This window comes from Nymphalis io, chromosome 13 (assembly GCF_905147045.1).
Source record: "Nymphalis io chromosome 13, ilAglIoxx1.1, whole genome shotgun sequence".
Classification (NCBI taxonomy): Eukaryota; Metazoa; Arthropoda; class Insecta; order Lepidoptera; family Nymphalidae; genus Nymphalis; species Nymphalis io.
Genome location: NC_065900.1, coordinates 7,392,584 through 7,416,739, shown reverse-complemented (window position 1 = coordinate 7,416,739; position 24,156 = coordinate 7,392,584). Strand labels below are relative to the sequence as shown.

The following is a 24,156-nucleotide window of genomic DNA, read 5'->3' as shown; positions in this document are numbered from 1 at the left end:
TAAATATTTTGTATCATGTATATAGAGATATATAGATGGCCCAGTGGTAAGAACGCGTGAATCTGAACCGATGATCGTGGGTTCAAACCCGGGCGAGCACCACTGAATTTTCATGTGCTTAATTTGTGATTATAATTTATCTCGTGCTTTAAGGTGAAGGAAAACATCGTGAGGAAACCTGCATGTGTCTAATTTCACTGAAATTCTGCCACATGTGTATTCCACCAATCCGCATTGGAGCAGCGTGGTGGAATGAGCTCTAAACTTTCTCCTCAAAAAGGGAGAGGAGGCCTTTAGCCCAGCAGTGGGACATTCACAGGCTGTTACGGTTACGGTATCATGTATGTTAAAATGGTAGATTTTGAAAGATTTTCGTCCCAAAGTCTAGTGCTAGTCTATAATAAATATTATTTACAAAATAAAACACAATATCAACAAAAATATCTATTAACAGTTATCAAAATTAATCGAAACACATCTAATTACACACAATAAACTATTATTATTATAACAGTAACAACTACAAGATTCTTTGTATTACATAATGTAACATGACAACAATACAAATAAAACAAGTAATTGTAAAAGTAAAACAAAACCATCAAAGATTGTTTTTTGGTAGAATATTCATAAAACTGTTGTAAAACATTGCATCTAGATGAACGCTAAAATGTTTGAATTATTAACATAATGATTGTATAATGGCGAAATAATCTACATTATATATATACCTATATATATATATATATATATATATATACCAATATATATTATAGCATATAATTATGTAAATCGATATTCCAAAATTTGAATACAATATCTATTGTTAAAATAACAGGAACGGAACGGGAATAAAATGTAAAATTGTCTAGTTTTCTATTAATTGAAATATCAACTTAAAGTAGTGTGTCTTCATCGCGTAGGTCACTGCTCAAAAGTAGAGTTCGTTGACTTGCTGCCCCGAGCAAAGCGGTCCTTTCTGCTGAAGATGTTGCAGATTCACAACTCAAAGAAGCTGAAAAATATTTCGATCAATATTAAAGCCTATATTTAATCATCCGAATATAAGTATGGGTTGGGTAGTTTTTTGGGGTTTATGGGTAATTTTTTTTTAAATCTATTCTAAGGAATGATGGAGGAGGAATGAGTCTTTAATATGTTAAATATCAGGCAGCAAAAATATTTGATTCAAAGTATTTTAGAAATAATTATAATACTAAATAATATTAGTTCTAATATATATCATAATTTACTACTTTAAAAGGGAAAAATAAAGAAGTTCATTAAAACTAGTATGGAACAGTGGCATAATGATTATTATTAAGGAATCGGTTTGTCTCCAACATAATCACACACGCATAAACACTTAGACAATAATTCTGGGTTACATTTTGAGAGATAATTAAAAATGATTTATTTTTATAATTTTTTTAGTTTGCTATCTACTCTTATTAAGAAATATGAAACAGATAATATTAAAAATATATAGGATTTTGCCTTAATGGAATAAATAGCTACAGTGTTTATTAAAATAAATAGGGTTTTGGGTTTGCAGACGACCTTTATCAATTTTTACTTAATTTTAATTAGTATAATACACATGTACGTTAATATAAAAAAAGCGTATGTTAATAATCTAATTAATATTTTTTATTCAAGTTATTGTAAGAACTTCTGAATCGTCATTTACAAATCTGTGTTATTAATCTTCTAATCTTATCGAATTTATTTTTCGATCCTTTATCCCGGTAGATTATCAGGACATAATTCTATCAAGAAGAATGAGCAAGAATTATATCTACTTATTCTTAACAAATACACGTATTTTATTTATAACTTTCAATAGAACAATATCCCTTCTTGTCTATTAATATAAGATTTAAATATACGCCGTGCCAAAAGTGTAACATCATCTATAAATGAGCACAAATTTTTGTGGCAACGAAATGGTTGAAAGAGACAATACAAAACAATTTCAAACAAATACGTGGTTTTAAAACAAAATGCAACGTGCGCGGGTAATGGAGAAGGACAGATAATGAGACAGCTAGAGCATCGGGGAGCGGGTGTAGGCGGGCGCGGTACATACGAGCGCGGTGCGGGATTACCGTCGGGGCTGGCGTGCGGCGTGGGGGAGTCGCTGTGCGCCATGTGCATCGACCTCGTGCCCGGAGACTCCGACATGGACGCCCGCAGGCTGTAGCTCTCTCTGTACAGGCAACGTCAGTATACTCGGCGTATCGACATTTCAATTCGAATAATATGGTTCAAAGCCAAAGATTTGCATATCGATTGTCATCAATCTACCACCGCGGGTTCAGAAGAAATTCGTCAGATTTGCGAAAAAAAATTGTGACAATTTTTATTTACAATTACATTATAAAACTGCCTGAAGGTGATCGTTTAATGTCCAAAGGTTCAGTGATGAATAAGTGGAAAGTTTACTGGTAGCGCGTGACTGGCCTGTATCCGGACGTGGAGGAGGTCTGCGATATTTCGCTGTCGTAGGAGGTGTCGGTGGCGGGCGCGGTGGGCTGCAGCAGCGCGGGCCGCGCGCGCGGCGGCGTGACGTCAGCCGCCGGCGACGAGCACTCGTCCGACTCCAGCCGCGCGCGCGCCGCCTGACACGCCACACGATTAGCAAATTGACAATCAATCTGTGATTTGACGTAGGCACTTAGATAGATACCGCAAAACATCAATGGAGAAATATGGCGAAATCGAAGCCACGATATGTTTGAAATTACGCTGTTTCCTAAAAAAATAAACAACAAATAAACATAGAGTTTGGTTCGTGGCGGTTTCAAAATACGACATGTGATGTTACAAAGTAGGAGTACCTCAGGCTTCGCGTAGCGACTGCGGCGGAACTTGAAGGTCTTCTTGGAGGGTCCGTGCGCGCGCTGCAGACGCGGCCGCTCGTCGTTCTCCTCGCACGACTCGCCCGCCGACAGCACCGACACGGGCGACAGCGGCGACTGCGCCGTCTCACCTGAGTGCTCTCATAATTATAGAAAGAAAGAAAGAAAAAGTCTTTATTGCACACAAAATACATAAAAAAAAATTGAATATTGAGTGAGGATGTATGGATTGCTTTAAATAATATCATACAGACAACCTTGTTTTGATTTTAATTATAAAATGAATGTACTCTTGAGATTAATTAATTTTATAAATACACATGTCATGATTTCAAAAATATGTAATATTTACCAGAAGTCAATTTGAACTCCACAGACGACATGAAGCGTAATTTCGTTTGTATGTTTCCGTACGGCGGGGTGCTGACTGCTGATCTTTGGTCTCCACCATAATTATTGTTATTGAGCGCTCCTGTTATATTTAAAACCACATTTAAAATTGCGCCCTAAAATTAATAATTATTAATTAAATTGATTCCAAGCATTACATACCCAAATGCGCATTAGCGTTGTTAATATTATTATTTCCGTTGTCGCTGTATCGGCCGTTATTATTGAGTGGCAAGTCAAACACCGCCTGACTCGTCGTCGAACTGCTCGATAGCGATTCTGTAAAAACAATTTCTTAGCTCAATTCAATGTAAAGATATAAATTTTGAATCCGATTAGGTCCATTTAAACGTCTGTAATTTATAGTATATGCCGATAACTCCTATGATTTGGTTACAAACAAGCCTGCACGCACGTATCCTCCAATGCGAGACTAGCCCCGGGCACATGACAACCCGATGACGTCTCGGGCCGCGAACATTTCTCCACTAGGCTAAGCAAGCCGGGAGGACGGCTCACCTCTCTGCGCGGCCAGCGTGGCGGCGGGGTGGTCGGGCGTGCGCGGCGCGGGCGCGCGGCCCACCAGCATGGAGATGAGCGAGGGCCGGTGCTGCTGCTGCTTGTCGCCCGCCGCGCCGCGCGGGGCCGCCTCCGACGCGCGCTTGCCGCCGCCCTGCCCCATGTTCTCCGCTATTTGCTCTGGGGAGGGGGCGTGCTCATGAGGGGTGTCGCTCTCGACACTCACCTTGTCATCGATTATATTCGTTACGAATTCTTAAATTTAGTAAAAGCGAGATATAAAAAACGACTTTTTAATAAAATAATCAGTTTGAATTGAACTAATGTCTCAAAACGAGTGCCGCTACACTAACCGAATTTATAGGTATCGTGCGTGTCTCTCATGGAGCGCAGCTCGCGAGCCAGTTCTGCGAGCAGGGCGCCGCGAGCGCGAGCCGCCGGCAGCTTGAGGCCGCGTACTCGTTCGCGCACTACGAACTGCATGTGGCGCTCGTGATCGCCGATTGGTGGCTGAGATAGCTAGAGGTGAAAAAATAAAATAAAATATTGCGGTTGTCCATGTATAGCGTCGGGAGGGCAGCACTTGACATCACCTTGTGCACAATGAACGGCTGCAGCAGCACGTAGAGCGGCGTGCGGAAGGTGACGACGTGCTCGAGGAAGTCCCACAGGTGGTGCGCGGCCTCGTTGCGGCGGCCCAGCTCGCGCATGGCGCGCGCGATGCGGCCCCACTCGCTGCACAGCTCGCTCGTGAAGCACGCGCACAAAACCTTCAGAGCTGCGGAGCGAGAGGAGTTACGTCATCATCAACATTTGTTCGTCCTAATGCATCACATTTATTTGTCGACGTAATATTATTAATAATATATATTTTCTAAAGCAGCTGTATGGAGAAGAACCAGGAGACGAGTGACGGCTCACCGAGGAACGCGATCCTGTAGAGGTGGTTAGAGAGACGCATGGTGTTGCGCGTGTCGCGACTCCCGGTGAAGGTGAGCGAGTTGGCGCGCGCGTCGGTGGCCAGCTTGGAGTTGGCGGCCACGGCCTGGCCGGCAGGCGCGGGCGGGCACAGCGCGTTCACCACCACCGACACCAGGTACGACACGTCCGACTGGCGCAGTGGCGGCACGTCTGCAACACAGCGCGCGGCCGGTCGGTGGATCACTTACCGGAATGTTTATTTATCATGTAACATGATAACGCATTTCAAAGCGGAGAACTTTATTCGAGTGCGAACTGCATGTATTATTCTGAGGGATTGACTGTGGTTAGTTTCACTCCAGGTGAACACCGAATGCAATTACCGATAAAATTAAAGAATACAATTATCAATAATGCGTTTCAAAAACAAGATCTTTTAATTTAATAAACAAGAGTGCTATAAAACTTCAATAAATCTACCTTTTCTACCGCTTCCGACTCTCAAACATAGTGGCATGAATAAATTCATTAGCATGTTTTCTGTTTTATCGGCTGACGGGAAGATTGCACTCCCGCCGCACATCTGCTCGAGCGAGTAACTATCCTGTAATAATCGTCGTATATTTGTAAAAAAAAAATCCAACACTATGCTCTAGGGCGGTTGGTGGATACACATGGGGCAGATTACCATTTGGCACATGCCGGTTTCCTTTTAGCTATTTCCTTTAATGTTGAGCACGTGATGAATTATAAATACAAATTAGGTACATGAATCCGTGCTTGCTTGGATTTGATCACGCAATCTTCAGTTAAGGTTGATATGTTCTATCTATTGGGTCATCTCAACTTGATCAAAGTAGATTACTTTTTTATTGTTTAATTATCTTAATAGATATTTTATAGGATTTTTTTTTCATATCTATTGCAAATTTTTTTTAAATAAAATATAGCCTATCTTACTCGCCGATAATGTAGCTTTCTGTAGGTGAAGGAATTTTTAAATAGGTTTAGAAGTTTTTGAGCACAACCATTTCAAACAAACATACATAAATCAAAACGTATCTCTTTATAGTATAGATATAGATGAACCCTAACTACTACTAACCCCAGTATTTATAACTTGAAGTGCTATTAATCTAACAACGGTGCTGCAAAAGTGTGGAGGCGGAGGTTGAGACATCAGAGCAGCTGTTGCTGAAGATAGATTCTCTCCGCTGTTATTGTCTGACACTATCAACGCCTGGAAAAAAAATAAGTAGCTCATTAAAATCAATTAAAAAACAGTTTGATGAAAATTAATATAATTAGTTTCCCTAAACGATAATTGTATCTTATTTAAGCCAAATTTTTAATCTACGTTTAAGTTATTTAAATAAAAAAATTATGAGGATTTTTCACATCTTCTTATCGATTTCAACACATTTACGTTTAATTTGAAACAGGCTTACAATCAGTTTACTTACTTGTACAGTATTGAGAAGTGTTTTTACTTGCTGCCAATGCATTATATATGGACATTTGGACATCGTCTCAAAAACGCCTTTAAGTAACACTGCAGCTGAATCCCAATCTGTATTTCTCTGTAATTTATAATTGGTATTTATGGATGCTTACGTCAATATATTTTTATGGCCTCCAAATATTTTGGAGATTTTGTTCAAGTTATGCAAACCCTTTTTTTTATTTGCAAAATTTGGCGTTTCTTCGACAAAGACATTGGAATTCAATTTCAGGTAAAATTTTGTATGGAAAGTTGCTTTTATGCTTTAGCCTTTTCTGTTGCGTAGGAACATTATTTTCATTTTTCAAGTTAAAATATACTTAAAATTTTAAATCTTACATTAAGTCACAAGCTATTATCAAAATGCCGAAATTCCTTATAACTCCAAAGTAAAGACAGGAAATTAAAAAAAAAAGTTATTACCCTAATTTCCATTCCCCATTCTAGTTTTACTATATGCATAAATATATTTTTATAAACTTACTCTTATGCTTGGTTTTTTGGCAATTTTAAGAAAGACTTTGTCAAGTCGTCTTAAAATCATTAGAAGTGAAGGTTTTAGAGCATCTTCGGCCCATTCGCCAACTGGGAGAACTTGCGTCATGTATCGCTGGAGACCACGACAGCCCATCGACTCTGGGTCGTATGGAGACACTTTTAAAAGTGAGTGTGCTATTTCAGCAAGTCTCTAAAATAAAAGTTAAAGTTAATTTTTAAATTTCTTAAGTAAAAAAATATTACAAAGAAAATAATGTTTATACCGCGTGAGACTTGGAGTCGAGGAGCTCGACAGCTTTTCCTTCAGGACCACTGGTACTTTTTGACCCGTTTATTTTTAAGAGACGTGCGGTAGCGTGTCCTATAAACTCACCAACCAGCGATAGTAACACGTCACGGGGGCGACGATACTCAGCCCGCACTAACTGTAACGTAATATATGTTAAAAGTGAGACGCTCAACGAGCAGACTTTAAGCAATTACTCATACTTTCGAACGAACATCGCTCGATATGAAAAAATATTACATATCGTATCGCCAATCTGAGACACACTTAAGTGTACCGTGTACCGAGTACCGACCTCCGAGTCCTCCGTGCCGGCGTAGTCGGTGATCGGCGGCAGGCGCGCGTGGTCGCTGACGTAGCGCGAGTGCGACTCGTCGTCCAGGATGTCGAGCGCCATGAAGGGCGACGCGGCCGAGCGCGCGCAGCCGCGCTGCGACGAGCCCTTGTGCTCCGGCGACGTGCGGTACGGCCCGTTGTACGACCTGCGCCCGACACATACTACACACTACCACACTACGTGCAGGACATTCCTTTCACGTTTCTAAAAAAGCCGAGATGGCCTAGTGGTTGGAACGCGTGAATCTTAACCGACGATCGTGGGTTCAAACCCGGGCAAGCACCACTGAATTTTCATGTGCTTAATTTGTGATTATAATTCATCTCGTGCTTGACGGTGAAGGAAAACATCGTGAGGAAACCTACATGTGTCTAATTTCATTCAAATTCAGCCACATGTGTATTCTACCAACCCGCATTGGAGCAGCTTGGTGGAATGAGCTCCGAACCTTCTCAATAGGGAGAGGAGGCCTTAGCCCAGCGGGATATTAACAGGCTGTTACTTCCAATCAGTTCTTGAAATTAAAAGACGATCAGTTAGCTGCATCAGTTAAATGTATTCGTATATAAAATTAAAAGAAGCATATATGTACATAAGTGTAAGTATTATAAATTCGTGACTAACTTAGATAATCCCTCGCAATTGTTGATGAGGGTTTTAATGGCGATTGCGAGTTGTTGAATTATTTCTTTCTCCGTCTTGCCTTCTCTATTGTATGTCGGTAGTGTTATTTGCTTCACGTAACATGGAAGTATGGCCTCGAGTATTATCTGTAAAAAAATATTCCTTATTTAAGTTAAACGTGTGTACATTATAGTCAAATTGTAGTTAAGATAGATCGTATATAAAAGAAAAAAAATATTTAAGAGTTTCAGCGATTATCTCGACAATTAATACCTAGAAAAAAAATGTATCGAGCTATAATGACTGATGCTAAAAATGTAAAAGAATGAATGAATGAATGATTTCATAGAACTGAACAAAATTATATAAATCTCGTAATGATATTGTTCGTATGTATTGACAGATTATATTTATCCAAGCTATATTAAATTACTTACTAGCATCTGGTATCCTCGCATGCTCTCAGCGGAATACGATACCACCATTACACAGAGGCTGATACAATCTAGTACATTAACCATTTCATCCTCGTCTCTATAGCAGAAGTCTATTGGCTTCAAAGGTTTCTCTTCTTTGATTAATTCCGCTATGTGAAGGGGGTCGGGGGAGGGTGTTTCCAAGCTTAGTAAGAGGTTGAAAAGGCAACTTGATTGTACCTGTTTAAAAAAAATAAAAGTTATTAAGTTAAGATCAATAAGTTCATACTAGCAGATACATTAGGTTTTATAAATATATGTTTATTTTTTAAAAGACCGTGGATTCGTATTGTGGCAAGATCTAGAGTGTTCACGAGCATTATTTGTTGTTATAGCTCATCGTGTTCTCGGCAGTCAAGGAAATACATCGTAACAAAAGCTGCACATGTCGGATGAAATTACGGGTAAAATTGGTGCTGAATATCCACTAAACCATCAGTGGAGTGGTGAAATATCTTCCAAAACAACAGAAGGGAAGGTATTTGCAACATTAATAGACTTACTGCATATGTTTATGAAATCTGAATTGGTTTTCTAACATACTTTACTAGCATCCCCAAACGCTGCTTCTTCATCAGTATCCAATATGGCGGAAACTGAGCCAAACATTTGCAATATAAAAGGTTTTCTATTTAACAAATAAAACTGCTTCACGGCATACTCTATAGTGGTAGTAACTAGCTTATTCGTTTGGAAATTCGAGTATATTTGTAAAAGAGTTGGCATTATAAGAAGGTATCTGAAAATTTATTAATATATATATATTTTTTATAAATTGCGTAGCAAAATATTTTGATGATAAAAAATCGGATGTCTGATTTACTTACCCATTAGTAGAAAATATATTCTTAAAATTAAATGCAGCATTGACATAGGTAGCTATTACATATCGTAGGATCAATGAGTCTTCACTGTGAAGCATAAGGGCACCGTTTAGAACGTTTAAGAACAAATGTATGTCTCTGGATGATGTGAAGTTTCCCGCCATTGCTTCGAACATACGAGCTATAAGACGAACCCACCTAAAAATCAAACCATATATAAAAATTTATGACCAAAAAAATTCAATTTGCGTACACATAAATAAGCTAACAAGTAACTATACTGGTGGTAGAGCTTTGTTCAAGCTCGTCTGGGTAGGTACCACCCAATCATCAGATATTCTACCGCAAAACAGCAGTACTTGGTATTGTTGTGTTCCGATTTGAAGGGTGAGTGAGCCAGTGTAATTACGGGCACAAGAGACATAACATCTTAGTTCCCAAGGTTGGTGGTGCATTGGTGATGTAAGCGATGGCTAACATTTCTTACAATGCCAATGTCTATGGGCGTTGGTGACCACTTACCATCAGGTGGCCCATATGCTCGTCCGCCTTTCTATTCTATATAAAAAAAAAATATTTGTACATACATGAATTTATGTAAAACATCCAGCCCAAGCAATGTTGACCCGAGAGGTCCCCGACTGTACAATGCCAGGTCGGCTTCGAGAGCTTTTCTCGGAAATGATGGTAATTTCATGAGTTCGTCGTGGAGGAAAACCACCCGTTGGACCACCTGGAAGAATTAAATATATGTTAGCGAAATGTTACTATTAGTTACCTTCTGTAGTAAATGTAAATTGGAGATAGCTGTACAATTAAAGATTACAAATCTAGCTCATAATGCAGTTTAGATTGATATTTGCGTGAGGTTTAACTTGTTTATGGTTAAGAATAATATGTATATATAAGTATTTCTTAAAACTTACCATATCAACATTTTTAAGTATAGCCCAAGTCAACAACACTTTCCCTGTTTCAACAAACTTGTGCAACAGTTCTTGTTGCTGTAATTTTTCAAAAGCTTCCTCCGGTTCCATATGTACGAGACCCAGTTGAGGGTACTGAGAGCGTTTGAAGAAATAATGATCGCGTACATAGCTTTGGGAATTATGGATTTGACCTAAAGATTTTTTTGGATATAAGTACTTTACAAATATTAACTCTTTATGTATCTATATATATTTTTGAAATTAATAAAGACATTAATGACTTGATTGAAACTTACGCGTTTTAAAATCAACAAGGAAGTATTCGTCATGTAATTTCTCAGGTATTCCAAAGTAATCCAGAGATTCTCGTAAAATTTGACAAAATTGCGTATCTTCTTGTACAGGGAACTGGGAAGGTATGCTGCCTTCGTTATCCGCTAGAATATATAAGTGTTGTTATTTGATTTTTCTATTTACGAATTTTATTTATTTATTTATTTATTAGATCACCAACAAAGAACACGCAGATACTTGATAGCACACAGTTTATAAAATAAAAAATAAAAGAAGTGTTACCTCAATTACGGGTGATAACTGCGTGAACAATAAGGCAACATAAACATTGTAGCACAAATAAAAGACAAATCAAAATTTCAAGTTATAAAACAAAACAAAAACAATGAATAAAAAATGAAATAAACTAATATAAAATAATAATGAAAACTAATACGAATAATTAAGTATTACTTATTAATGGCATTATGGACCTTCTAAATTTAAGTATATTGTTGGTAAAGATGTTTGTGCAACGAATGATTATTATACATATTGCTAAACGTGATACTCACACGGACCGTGCACTATTATTTTCTTCGCGGCTGGAACGTTTGCAGTGAGCAATATCGAAGCGTCACACTGTTCTTTACGCAATATTTGTTTTAAATCTTTGAACATAATACCGTGTACACTATGCACCACCTACAAATTACATATATTTTTGTTAATTATTACTTAACGTAAGAATTATTTTTATATTATTTTGATTAAGAATGTTACCATCCACAAAATTGATAATGCGGCTCCTATCAGCCTTTGTCCGTCCTCATGAGGTGATCTCACATAGAACATCACGTAACCAATTATATAGTTATACAAAGCGAACGCTGCTTGCTGCGGCAGTCGTGGTATGAATCTGATCAAATGGCGGAGGAGTTTGAACATTTCATCTTGATGGTCTCTGGTTAGTCTTTCTAACACGTGACGTAGGAAAAGTGCTGAATCTTCCACTAGACATCCCCATATGACCTGCAAAATATTAAACAAATATATTCATCTGTAACAAATGTGTTCAAACTTATATGAAAACGTAATACAAAATTCTTTAAAGTATTTGTAGTTGCTGGTTCAAACCTGACCACTGGAATATTATTTTTAATCACTTGTAGATAAAGCTGTGTATTTAGTTGGTTATTTAAAAAAACATACTTGGTAAGCGACTTCATACACGGAACAGCCGTCCCTGGAGACGGCGGCGTCGTCCAGCAGCGAGATGATCTCGGCCACCGCCGAGCACAGCACGGACGGGAACAGCGCTGACGCCACCTGCGTGTGGTGCGACCCACGCACGCCTTCCGCCATCTCCTCATCTGCTGGCGCTGAAGGCAAAGAAATATATTCAAATATTAAGCGATAAATAAATATGTGCCACAAAAAATAATTTTGATCATATTGTAAATTTGATATAACTAAATGAAATAATTTGAGAGAATTCCGAATATAGCAAACAATGTAAAAAAGGAATTTTTATTATTAGGTAATACCTCTTATATATTCCTGATGTTTTTTATCTTTAAGTGCTCGTAATGTATCGGGGAGATTATAGATCGTTCACGAAATAATTTATTTATAATACAACGATTTATACTCTTTTGCTCCATTATTATTGGAATTGTAGTGTTCCCAGAATATGTCAAGCATTTCATTAAGTAAAATAAGTAAATAAAACCGAAACTTTTAATGATAATATAGGTAATCAACCAATGTTGATTCAAATAGTTAGAAATAGAGACAGATAGAGTTTCGTCTATGCTGTTAAGTATCTCTAGTTTGCGTAAGGTTCTTTTTATTTAGCGAATATAATTGGAAGATACTGTTGGATTATTTGAATTACTGAATTTTTTGTGCTGTTAAAATAATTTATCGTTTATACCGATGCTATTTTATTATGCAGGAGCTCGTGACAAACCTCAAAACGTAATGTACTCACGTTCAACATGATCGTCTGCAGCGTGATCTAGAGCCGGCTCACGTGCGGCCTGACGAGTTATTGGTATCGTTGTTATGAGGAAACTTTCCCGTTCAGCTTTCTTCTTATCGTCTCTTTGTTGCAATGCCTTTTTAATTGCTTCCGTTTGTTGCTTCTTTCGTGTTTTCGTTGCAGTGACTAGAGAACGCTAAGCATCGACATAATACATATAGTAACTTCATAAGCGAGACATAAGGCAAGAAACGGATATCAAATTCAAGAACAACTTTGAGAAAACTTACGTGACGTTCTTGGTTTAAAGTCATTTCCATATCCTTATCCTTAACTTGTGGACTCCAGGGTGGATCTACCACGGCTAAAGATTCGATACCTATCTTCGGTGAGGGGAGAGTGAATTCGATGCCCGGCGGCGGTACTTTAAATGTCACAGATGCGCCTTCTTCCATGCGGGGCCATACTTGATATCTCAATTTCCACATGACTTGGAATCGTAAAATAGCATTAATTCTGTAATAAATACACATTTCGTTTGATTTGAAATAGTCGAAAAGAAAATAATAGTATTATGTGGGTTGTATAAAAATCGATTTAGCTTGACGCTGTGCTTCTCAAAAACCGAATACTCTGAAATAGTACTTCTTCAAAATTCTAGTGGTCTCTTAAGCTTTTGAAAAACTGCAATAACAAGGAGTACGGTTCATGGTGGTCTTAAGCGTATATGCAAGTTGTAACTAACTTGGATTTACACTTTGAGACTGGCACACTTTGCTATGTGTATGATGTGTAAGTGTTAGCAAGCGAGGAGGTCTGACCGCACGGCGGGGTCGGCGTGCTTGAGGTGCTTGTGCATGAGGTGCGCGGCGTGGGGCGGCGCGCGCACGGCCGCCAGCACGAACAGCGCGGCGGCGCAGGCGCTGAGCTCGCGGTCGGGCTCCAGCAGCAGCTGCCACGCCGCGCCCGCCGCCTCCGCGAACACGTCCTCGCTCAGCGTCGTCGCGCCCTTCACCAGCGCGGCCAGCGGCGCGTGGTACGCGTCGCGGACCTGCGTGCGGCGGCCGGCCGATTAGACTGCATACGTCGTTAAATAAGCCGAGGGATTCTCAGTAGCGAGATCACGGAAGGCCCCCATCCGATGATAAGTATGAGGGAGTGGAGTATGTTTGTAGACTCTCTGGTGCTAAATAGTTTCTGCTATGTAATTCTTGGGATCTTTGACATTGGACGTAGTGCTAGAAATATATTATCTGAAAAGTTTAGTTCAAAAACTTAAATACAAATAATAGTTTTGTAAGAGTGACATTAGATGTTACCTGAGTTTTTATATATTTCAATATAGGTGGCGGTTCAACGGGCGGGTATGGCATAGCACCCGGCTTATTGACGGGTAATGTTTCATTATGGGGAAGGTTTTGTTCTACTCCCGCCGTGCGATACGCTAGTCCTGCGCTCTCTAGGACTGACCGATCGATTCTATAAAATAACATTTTATTATCATATCTTCAATATTTTTTTATCAATTTATACTAAAATTACATATTTTTTTACCTATCGGTCGAATGTTCTGAAGATTTGCGTGTACGTCGTCCGCGTCTCGTCCCACCGGAGCCTTCATCATTGTTAGTTGTATTTATTTCTGGCCCAAACTTTTCTCCATATATCTTAAAAGAAATGAAAAAATATAAATATGATACGACTGATGAATCGTTACTTCAAATAAATTTTCCAAACAAACCTTTTGAACAGACTTCATGAGACGAACAGTCGCCCTCATATTGCGACGGAAGCAATAGGGGTGGCAAAAATTTTGGTGACAGCATACGTAGTTAAAGGAATTCATGAATTTGACAATTACCTGTTACAAACACATTGTATTACTTTTTTTAATGAAATTACAATCTAATAAATGACTAATATATATGAAAAAAAAAATTGGGTTTATAAGCAACGATACGCTAACCTTCAGCCAAGGGAAACCTTTGTTAATGTCAGGAGGATCAGTGGAGTTACTGTCAGGGCTGTCGGGCGGATGATCGTGGTCATCGGACAAAACTCCAGGACTCTCTTCCCCACCGCTGTCTATTTCGTTTGGCATTATCACTGTTCCTCCTAGTAAAGAAACATTCAATATTAATAACGCGTGAATCTTAACCGATGATCGTGGGTTCAAACCCGGGCAAGCACCACTGAATTTTCATGTGCTTAATTTGTGATTATAATTCATCTCGTGCTTTACGGTGAAGGAAAACATCGTGAGGAAACCTGCATGTGTCTAATTTCACTGAATTTCTCCCACATGTGAATTCTACCAACCCGCATTGGAGCAGCGTGGTGGAATAAGCTCCAAACCTTCTCCTCAAAAAGAGGAGAGGAGGCCTTTAGCCCAGCAGTGGGATATTCACAGGCTGTTACGGAATTGTGATTGCAGTTTTTAATTTATGGTTATCTTAATACCTGTTCCAGGATAAACTTCTGAAGTATCGCTTCTATCCGATAGAGACGAAACTTTTCTCCTACTTTGTATTGAATCCGATCTTCTATTAACAACTGCAAATATATTATTGCTGTATAATACATTTTGCAAATATAGAACATAATCTTAGTTTGGAAATTTCTACATATCTCCAATTCTTCTGAAAAATATTAAAGAAACACTTGTAGATTTTCTGAACTAATATAAAACTTACAATCATCACAGACTTCCTTCGCATCTTTCTGTCGCAGTTTAATGGAGCGTCGCTTAAAAGACCCGTAGGCGGCGTGTTGCTGCGTGTTCCGACGAGCGATACCTTTGCCTCGCGAGCCCAGACGAGATTTTTTATCGTCGCTGCTTGGAATAGCTTCTGGGAGCTGAACAGTTGGTACTTTTATATATTTTTTTAATGGAATATAATTCAAAAATATTTCTTTTATTATTTAAACGTATTACTAAAAATATAACTTTGTATGTGATTTATGTTAAGAATAAATATATATATATACTCTATACTCAATTTATAATGCATAAAGCAAAAATTATTGATTTTTGTTTTTTGATTTTATGCGATTCTTACTGTAACGCTGCTTCCTCCAGATACGTTTTCTGGTTCATGAAGAACAAAAGATATCTTTCTCTCTGTTTCCGCTCCGGCTATTGATTGTAAGCTTTGAGCTGATGCTTGCGAGTGTCCCATACTAGATAGTGCCATACTCCATCGTCTGTTTGCCTCCCTACAATATCATAAGTATGTTTAGAAGATGATTTCGCAAAGATTTCGAGATGCATTTATTTAGCATGTAAGTTTTTTTCTATCTATTTGGATCAATTAATATATCTTTTGTTTTTGATTTTTTTTTTTTTTCGGCATGCCAATGTTGCAAAGCGGAATACTTCTAAGTTTGTCTAAACTATAATAATATCTTGTCCTATTATGTTTAGTGATGTCCTTTTAATAATTATATTATTTTTTACCTACCTTTAATAGTTTAATATTCATTGCTTCAGAACATACCATGCTTTTTAGGTTTGGGCGTCAGAAGTATTTTTTTATTGGTATAATTTTTATTTAATTATTATTTGGATCAACACGGAAAGGCAGACACAATGGATAGAATATATTATAAGTTCATAATTAAATTTCTGAACAATAATAAATTCGACAACCAACACATCTGCATTTATCGCAGGATCCTTTGCTAAAGATGTGAAAGCGAAAATCCTACGATACTCTAATAATTTCATTGCTATGTGAATTTATACGGTTCGAATACAGTACACCGTGTTAATACTAAATGTATTTACAAACTATGTGCATGCACATATTGTGCTGTAAGTCATGCATTATTCCTTTAGATCACATACTCGACTGGCATTAATGTGTGTTGACTGCTAAGAGCCCTGTTAAAATGAAAAGTTTGATCACAAATATGCACTCTTTTATCTTTACTAATGTACGAAACATAATTAACTCACTTATTATTACACAATAAACGTCTCCGCTTTTGCATCCACCTTCGCAAAAAATAATAACAAAAATAATCATTGACACAACGAAGACATATGGCAACTACTTACCAAAAAGAAAACAAAATAATAAGTACATGCAAAAATCGTACCTGTATACTCGATCCCAAGGTCCCCTTTCCTTTAACGAAGATCGACAGGACTTAGGTAAGTTTTGATAGGTTTCCCGAAGAAATGCTGTGATTTCGAATAATAGCATGCAGGCGACTAATCTTAGAGCACGGGGACATTCAGCGCCAATAGCTTTTCCAGGAAGCCGAATACTAGCTGTGGTTAACACAAACATGATTTTTTTATAGCATAGGAAGGCGGACGAGCATTTGGGCCACCTGGTGGTAAGTGGTCACCAACGCCCATAGACATTGGCATTGTAAGAAATGTTAACCATCGCTTACATCACCAATGCGCCACCAACCTTGGGAACTAAGATGTTATGTCCCTTGTGCCTGTAATTACACGGGCTCACTCACCCTTCAAATCGGAACACAAAAATACCAAGTACTGCTGTTTTGCGGTAGAAGATCTGATGAGTGGGTGGTACCTAACCAGACGAGCTTGCACAAAGCTCTACCACCAGTAAATTGATAGCTATCTACTTCATATTTTTATTATGCAGTAATCGACTGTTTATTAAAATATATTTATACCTTCATCTAGAAAATCTTCTTCCTCATCTTGTTGTAGAAGTTCTCGCTGCCCATCGGGATCATTAACGAGGTTAACGACTGTGTCAATGTGCTTTTTATCCTCGTTCAACATGTCTTCTAATCTATTTCCAATTGCCTTAATAAAAAAAATTTTTTAAAGCAACAATCAGCGTCAAGCGATATTGGAGGATCAAACAAAGAGCATAAATTATTTATTGACATCTACTAGGAACAGATTTTATGTAAAAAGATTCAATGTTATTTGAAGTATTAAGAGAAAATCAATATTTGTAGGCAAAAGTTTAGACGTATAATGTAAATCCACTTGCTTAAAAAAAAGTTTGTCAGTAAACATCAGTCAAAGTTTTAATAATTCATTGAATATTTTTATACTTACTTCTGCCCATTGATAAAAAAGCTTTCCAGCTAACCGTTGTCTCCTTAATTGTAAGGGACCGGAAGATACTGCAATCAATTATGAAATATTAATAATATCGCACATATCTTTTTCTTAAGTCTCAAAACGAATATACTTACATGGATTTTTCGCCATATTTGATTTGAGCCAATAGGGCCACTGTCCTTTGTTACAATTATGTACTAAATGAGCACATTCTAGAAGCATAGCGGCTCGTCCAACGACAACTGTGTGTGGCTGTAATATGTTAATTGGCAATTTAGTTTATATAATTGTGTATATTTTCGACTCATAGAATTTCTATATATATTAGCTATTATTTAGTTAAAATATTTTAAATTCTAATTAAATATGAATATAACAGGAAAATGGCAAAATGCTCTTGTATTTGGATAAGCGTATACGATTTTTACAGATTTATAGCTTTATGATAGATAAAATATATTGAAAAAATGATCGTCTCACTAAATCCAATAATGCAGCCATAAACAATGCATCCGGGGTGGCCCCAGGTTGTGTTGCGTCAAGAATAAAACTGAATCTCGCGAGACCAGCGTAAAGCGGCGCAGCTGCCACTAATCTTCTCCTTTTTAAAACAACTACTTCTGATTCCCCACCGCCAGAACCGCCCTCCGCGGACCCTCGACGCGACATATCTAAACATATTTATACATATATACAAATTTACTAACCTATCTATTTTAGTAAGTATATTATAATTCGGTAATATAAATACAGTATTATTTTGTTGAACTTACAACCCCCTGAAGTTTCTTCTATGCTTCCGTCTCTTTTCTTTCCCATTTTCCTTAGGCCAAATCTATTTAATCTATCTTCAACCCTTTTTCTGGCTCTGAAATGTTTAAAATTGTTAAATTTTTAGCTGATTTTCTTTTCTAGTATTTATCGGTCATAAATGTATATTTCAACGCAATACCTGTTGAGTGTATAGCCAACACGTCGTTTGACATGTACCGGCCGCGACACGTGTATCTGTTGCGTGTGATACGGCCTCGCCAAGGACGCCATGCTACCGGATATTGGAAGAGATTCACCGGAGCCACATCCGTTTCGCACTAGATTATGTGGCTGAGGTTTTTGGCGGAACCAATTAACTGTCATGATAGAATAGAAAAAAAAGCTATATATACCAGTTTTTGTTTAAGATAAATATCTAACTATAATACAAAGGTATTAGACAAAAATCTACATAGTTTCATAGAATGTAAAATATTTTGGAACAGTGTTTGAAGACAAGATATGATATAGGATATATAAAATACTTCAAAGTTCCTAAAGGTATATAATATGTATAACAGTCAATTATTTTACCCTCACCTATGCCACTAATATGAAATTTGGAAGGGATGGATTTTGAATGAGATATCTTGCGATGAGGCGTTATATCAGCAGACGAAGCGGACGGGATAGTTCGCTCAGATTGTCGTGGCGTTAGTTGGTATCTTCGGGTTCGAACGGACAAAGGCGATTGACTTGCTGATTCATCACCTGCTTCTGTTTCTAGAAGGCTCTAGAACAAAAGACCAAAACAAGTGGGTGAAGTTACGTAAAATAAAATCATAGCCCGTAAACACTTACTTTAGGGCAAAGACCTCTTCTTTTCTTAAGAAGAAGGTTTGGTGCATATTCTACCACAATATTCCAATGCGGATTGGATACATATGTGGCAAAATTTTATATGATATATGTTTATTGACACATGCACTCACGATGTTTTCTTTTAATCCCAAGTACGAGAAGTATTGTAAACGCTCACTTTGTTTTGTCCACTTGAATTTGAATCCGCGGTCTTTGTTTAAGATCAACGGGTTTTATCCACTGAGTCATCTTGGCTTAATTTAAAATATTTTTGCAGACTACTAATTAAATTAGAGTTTAAAAACTAAAGCATAATTATAAAATTTAATTACATGAGCACCAGTTGAAGAAGTGCTTCTCTTTTTGAAGGTGAATTTTTTATGGCTTCTGTCATCCGCCGCACAACCAGAGTCAGCTCCAGTGTCTGAACCACGCTCATCATCGGCCATTCTAGGAATATGCCTAGTGAATATACGTAATTATTGTTTACTATATGCTGAACCTTTATATTCTATTTGGCTTTTCATTTTTATTGGTAGAAGATTATTGTTACATTATTTACTCGTATCATTCAATAATTATCTATTTATAAATAGGCAAATACAAAACAGTCTGTTTGTTTGTCAATCAAAATTTTGAATTAACATTTCATATTAAATGACAAAATATAAAAAGTTTATATATGTTTATAGATTACCTTATAACTCTCGTCGTCTGCATGTTAGAGTCTTTCGGTTGCGTGCCCGGCCGCTCCGCGGTGTCTAGTAAGGCACTGAAAGCCACGGCCCGGAACTCTCCTCCGTGAGCTTCTCGTACGTAACTCAGTAAAAGACGCACTTCCGCGTATAGCGCCTAGCGATGAGGAATATAGCTTACTATAGTTTTAATTTAGTGTTCGGTGTAACTTAGATATACTAAGAACAATTGCATGTTTTTTATCAAGTATTCGAGTTTATTATACAAGGAATGCCGGAATCTTTTTTCTAAAATTTACAAAGTAAATGTTCACACATTTGTAAAAAATATGAATTATACTCCATTTTTTTTAAACAAGGAAAGTATGTATACCTTTTTTGGGTTAGTGTTTGGTGTAAGTTTGATATACTAATAATAAATACGTGTTTTTTTTTCAAACATTCGAGTTTATTAATAGTAGTAATAAAATAGATATTTAATTGTGCTAATTTAAAAAGAGTTTAATGCTATTTTTTATTATTTAAAGTAATACTAACCGAGTTATCGAGTAATTTTAATTCCTTATGCATCATTGCAAATCTTGTTACTAGTACACGAAACGTGGTTTCCACTATGAAGTTCTCTATAGCTCTGTTAGCATTGGGCCCTTGTCCCGCTCCGAAGTTCGTTGCATATCCTGTCTGTAGATGACTCATTTCTGGGGATTTTGCGAAATTTCTTTTTTGTTGATCTGAAATATTTCAGTTTTATTTATAAGATTAAAAACTTTATTTGCAAATAAATAACTTTAATTAAATAGAAGAAAAATATTTTACTCATAGGTGACACCATGGTCGCAGGTTCAGTGCAATAGCCGAGAGTAGAGTGTAGATTATCTAAAACCTCTCTGATTGGTGCGAATTTGGTCATTTCTTTGAGTCGCAAAGTGAATTTAGTCACAGACGCAAAACGCAGCTGGCGGAGTGAGTTTCTCGCTTGGACTCGGAGACAGTCAGCTTGAGGGCCTCGCAGCGCAGTAGTACAGCCGTGAGAACAACCTAACGTACGTAATAACCTGAAGTATAAATAATTTACGTTCGGTAAATAGTTTAGTAGGTATTACATAGTCTTTTGTTTATTTAAATTATTAGCAAATATTTTTTTAATCTTACCTCAGAATTATATACATCAGCATGTAATAGGGACAATCGAAATGCTCTTCTTCTTTCGTTTTTTCTTTACTCTCACCGCCTTCAACATTTGTCGAATCTTGGCTTTGAGCACAGGGAATCCCCGAATCTCTTTCCTAAAATTCACAAAGTAAACGTGTTACCGTTTGTAAGGAATATGAATATATATTTTGAAGACTAGAAAACTATGGTTACCTTATTTTCTTTGTCTTTTTGAAAATCTGTCAAAGGATCAACTGTTTCTGGCTGAGGATCTTGTTCTTTATCGGTTTGCCAATTTTTATGAACCCCAATTTCCATTAGTGTATCGACTAAATTAAGCATAACTTCCATTACTCTCATTGTTATGTAGAAGCTATCCATAGTTGAAACAGAGTATACCGCCTGGATCACAAAAAAACAAAAAAAAAAATCTTCAAATTCAAATAATTAATGTTTAAAAGTTTCTATTTATTAATGAAACATTTCTTTTCATCTTTGCGGTAATGGAAAGAGTATTAAGGAATATTTTTTAACCAAATTAAAAGCAAAGGCTGATTAACAATATGTATTGCAAATGGTGATAATGTTATATAATAAGGTCCTTAAAAGAGGTTAGAGGCATTAAAGCCTATGTTCACGAAATCTTATTTACATTTTTCTTACTTTAAGAACAACTTGGAAATCAATATCCCCGTCTTTTGTAATATAATGTAGAGATCCGGCCGCTTCTTGTATTTCTTCTACAATATACGTGATGTTCGAGTCGGTTTGTGATCGTGTTAGGCTTGGCTTGCGTTCGGGAGTCGGTATATGCTGTGACCCTTGCATGCTCACTGAATCCATTTGTGATTCAAGTGAACCCTAAGTACGAAAAAAGTATTTGATAAAATTATGATGATTTCAAGTTCAAGGGAGACTAGATATAGGGTACAAGTTTGTGCCCTATACATACACACATACATAGTTATAATGAGCATAAATTTCTCACTTGTCTTGTTTTAGAGAGGTAATCAGGTGACGGCGTTGGTGTGTGTTCTGTAACGGTGATAATGGGGTTCTTTTTCTTTTGCATATTCGATGGCTTAATTATTGTCGTGCCTTGGGCACGTTCCGTCTTGATCTCACCGATATATCTGCAAATTATATTTAATTTATCTTTCTAATATATTCATGTTATTTATTAATTTCTATTTTTAGGCGAAAATATCCCGGACATTGTAATTATACTCTATTTTTAAATTTAAAACAGTTACTGGTGATGGTGCAGTTTAAAAATATTAGTGTTTTTTTTTGTACGTAGGTTTTCATTTTCGAAAGTGCTCATTGAGATGGAGTGCGTATAATCTTATTAATTACTTAATATGTACCATCAACAAATGTATTTTTTTATTAGCGATTGTAGCCTAAATATCATGCAAGAAAATATGTTGGAATGCAAAAATTAACATAGTGATAACATTCTACAAGCCATCTGTTGTTATTAGAATGACTTGAAAGCTTGCATTTAACTCTTCAAAAAGCTTCATACGACAAAGAATTTTAAATGTGGTGATGATGTTACATAAAATAGCATATTTATCTTAACGTATATTTATAACAACTGTTATTTCTCAAGCTAAGCCTTTACTTTTAAGAATACCTTTTTTTGTAAAATTCTAAATTTGAAAACAATCATAATCTACGCTTAAATAAAACCGAGAGTCTGTTTAGACAACTCTATCACGTGACCATGTCTCAATCACTAACTAATAAAGCTTCTACTTTGAAATTCCTGTCATACGTTTTCTTAAGACTTACCCATTGGATGCTAGCTCGTCTATCAGACAGCTAGCGACCACATCGTGCGTCCGTTATAATATTGTACAGGATTAAGCGTAAGGATCACGGGAGAAAGAGAAAAATACATTTTAAAAAAGAAAATTTATCGAAATAATATTACAATATGTGTGAGATAGAAAACATGCTGTGCTGTGATTGAAAGATATTATATGGTAGATAGAAATGAAGTTACAAATAAAATATAAATATTTTGAATATATGTAATATAGTGGGCGCATTCTATGAAAATATATATGAAAATATGTTTTAGTTAGCCATAGAATATAGATAAAACTCATAATGAAATATCCTAAAAAAATCTAATCCTATGAAGCTTAAGCTTCTAAACGGTGAATATTAGTTATTTATTTTTTATCATATATTTTTAAATGCGCTTTGTTATTAAATCATTATTAACTAAACTACAAAAAAAAAAATAGAATGTTAGGAAATTATGAAATGCTCATTTACTTGAATAGGTCTTACCTGAGACTTGGCATACTTTTTCCTTTAATGAGATTACATTGGAGCAAATCCCCTGTCAGTCTCGGTGCCAGCGGAGGAAAATTGCTAGCTAGCGCGGAGTTAGGTCTGTCGTCCGCATTATCTAAACTTCTGTGATACTCCTAAAATTATAATTTTCACTTCGGATTGCTATACGGCGCAAATACTACAATATAAATTGGCTAGGAAAAAATATCTACAGATATCATTCTTACTGCTGTATGAAAACTAAATTTATGGTCATCATGACCGATTTTCTCCAATGCTTTTTCTGATTTGGATAATAATTTAGTTTCAACAAATGCTTTCAAATCGGCCATTTTCATTTTCCGTTTAACTTTTTCGCTGGCTCTTCTCGACATGACGTTGTCTTCCTCTGATTTAGTTATGTTCGTGAACGGAACTTCCGTAATCGGTGATACATCTTTTGATTCCGGAACCTCCATAAAGTTCTTTAATGAATCTCGCTCTTTAATTTCCGGGCTTTGGTATATCGATACTTCTATTTTTGGTATGGGCAGAGAGTTGCTCCGTTTTCGTATTTGAGTTTGCTTCGATATATCATCGCATATGTCGCGCAATCTGAAAAATAGTTATAATTCATCTTTAACATCTTGCTAACTAATATTGAATCATAAATAAAGAGTAAACTGACCTATTGTATAGGTAATGAAGCGCCCAATATACGCCTTCTTCTTGCCACTGCGATGCAAAGAGACATCGCATGGTGGCCACGTCGAGGAAAGTCGCCGCGGATACCTTGAAATTCATTGAATGATTTGACAATAAGGGATCCTTACTTATTTACATAGCTCGTAAATATATATATACAAATTGTCGTGAGACTTGAAAGGTATGAAAGTTGATGTGTTGCAGTGCCATCTAGCGGTG

The 24,156-nt window shown here is 36.9% G+C and overlaps 1 protein-coding gene across 1 annotated transcript in view; it reads right to left on the bottom strand.

Annotated features, from left to right (window-relative positions):
- Window positions 1-791: 791 nt before the first annotated feature.
- LOC126772615 (protein unc-80 homolog) overlaps window positions 792-24,156 on the bottom strand; it is a 29,978-nt gene continuing 6,613 nt past the window's right edge. Inside the window, exons 11-68 of the mRNA XM_050492997.1 lie at window positions 23,921-24,024; window positions 23,466-23,847; window positions 23,248-23,387; window positions 22,741-22,770; window positions 21,932-22,076; window positions 21,607-21,804; window positions 21,157-21,345; window positions 20,944-21,077; window positions 20,608-20,846; window positions 20,329-20,522; window positions 19,794-19,948; window positions 19,429-19,558; window positions 18,836-19,028; window positions 18,435-18,612; window positions 18,256-18,350; window positions 17,963-18,153; window positions 17,617-17,734; window positions 17,477-17,544; window positions 17,080-17,215; window positions 16,525-16,699; window positions 16,382-16,420; window positions 16,271-16,306; window positions 15,483-15,639; window positions 15,117-15,279; window positions 14,884-14,976; window positions 14,390-14,538; window positions 14,165-14,284; window positions 13,978-14,090; window positions 13,743-13,902; window positions 13,245-13,474; window positions 12,714-12,939; window positions 12,433-12,619; window positions 11,652-11,821; window positions 11,223-11,471; window positions 11,015-11,144; window positions 10,463-10,603; window positions 10,164-10,357; window positions 9,825-9,970; window positions 9,241-9,435; window positions 8,957-9,152; window positions 8,375-8,593; window positions 7,938-8,083; window positions 7,272-7,458; window positions 6,954-7,115; window positions 6,677-6,880; window positions 6,155-6,271; window positions 5,797-5,931; window positions 5,172-5,295; window positions 4,692-4,901; window positions 4,364-4,548; window positions 4,124-4,289; window positions 3,771-3,950; window positions 3,414-3,530; window positions 3,214-3,333; window positions 2,841-2,992; window positions 2,446-2,621; window positions 2,109-2,209; window positions 792-1,015 (exon numbers count right to left, since the gene is read on the bottom strand). Of these exons, the coding sequence (XP_050348954.1) occupies window positions 897-1,015; window positions 2,109-2,209; window positions 2,446-2,621; window positions 2,841-2,992; window positions 3,214-3,333; window positions 3,414-3,530; window positions 3,771-3,950; window positions 4,124-4,289; window positions 4,364-4,548; window positions 4,692-4,901; window positions 5,172-5,295; window positions 5,797-5,931; window positions 6,155-6,271; window positions 6,677-6,880; window positions 6,954-7,115; window positions 7,272-7,458; window positions 7,938-8,083; window positions 8,375-8,593; window positions 8,957-9,152; window positions 9,241-9,435; window positions 9,825-9,970; window positions 10,164-10,357; window positions 10,463-10,603; window positions 11,015-11,144; window positions 11,223-11,471; window positions 11,652-11,821; window positions 12,433-12,619; window positions 12,714-12,939; window positions 13,245-13,474; window positions 13,743-13,902; window positions 13,978-14,090; window positions 14,165-14,284; window positions 14,390-14,538; window positions 14,884-14,976; window positions 15,117-15,279; window positions 15,483-15,639; window positions 16,271-16,306; window positions 16,382-16,420; window positions 16,525-16,699; window positions 17,080-17,215; window positions 17,477-17,544; window positions 17,617-17,734; window positions 17,963-18,153; window positions 18,256-18,350; window positions 18,435-18,612; window positions 18,836-19,028; window positions 19,429-19,558; window positions 19,794-19,948; window positions 20,329-20,522; window positions 20,608-20,846; window positions 20,944-21,077; window positions 21,157-21,345; window positions 21,607-21,804; window positions 21,932-22,076; window positions 22,741-22,770; window positions 23,248-23,387; window positions 23,466-23,847; window positions 23,921-24,024 (9,108 nt within the window). The 3' untranslated portion in view covers window positions 792-896. The remainder of the gene's footprint in view (window positions 1,016-2,108; window positions 2,210-2,445; window positions 2,622-2,840; window positions 2,993-3,213; window positions 3,334-3,413; window positions 3,531-3,770; window positions 3,951-4,123; window positions 4,290-4,363; window positions 4,549-4,691; window positions 4,902-5,171; window positions 5,296-5,796; window positions 5,932-6,154; window positions 6,272-6,676; window positions 6,881-6,953; window positions 7,116-7,271; window positions 7,459-7,937; window positions 8,084-8,374; window positions 8,594-8,956; window positions 9,153-9,240; window positions 9,436-9,824; window positions 9,971-10,163; window positions 10,358-10,462; window positions 10,604-11,014; window positions 11,145-11,222; window positions 11,472-11,651; window positions 11,822-12,432; window positions 12,620-12,713; window positions 12,940-13,244; window positions 13,475-13,742; window positions 13,903-13,977; window positions 14,091-14,164; window positions 14,285-14,389; window positions 14,539-14,883; window positions 14,977-15,116; window positions 15,280-15,482; window positions 15,640-16,270; window positions 16,307-16,381; window positions 16,421-16,524; window positions 16,700-17,079; window positions 17,216-17,476; window positions 17,545-17,616; window positions 17,735-17,962; window positions 18,154-18,255; window positions 18,351-18,434; window positions 18,613-18,835; window positions 19,029-19,428; window positions 19,559-19,793; window positions 19,949-20,328; window positions 20,523-20,607; window positions 20,847-20,943; window positions 21,078-21,156; window positions 21,346-21,606; window positions 21,805-21,931; window positions 22,077-22,740; window positions 22,771-23,247; window positions 23,388-23,465; window positions 23,848-23,920; window positions 24,025-24,156) is intronic.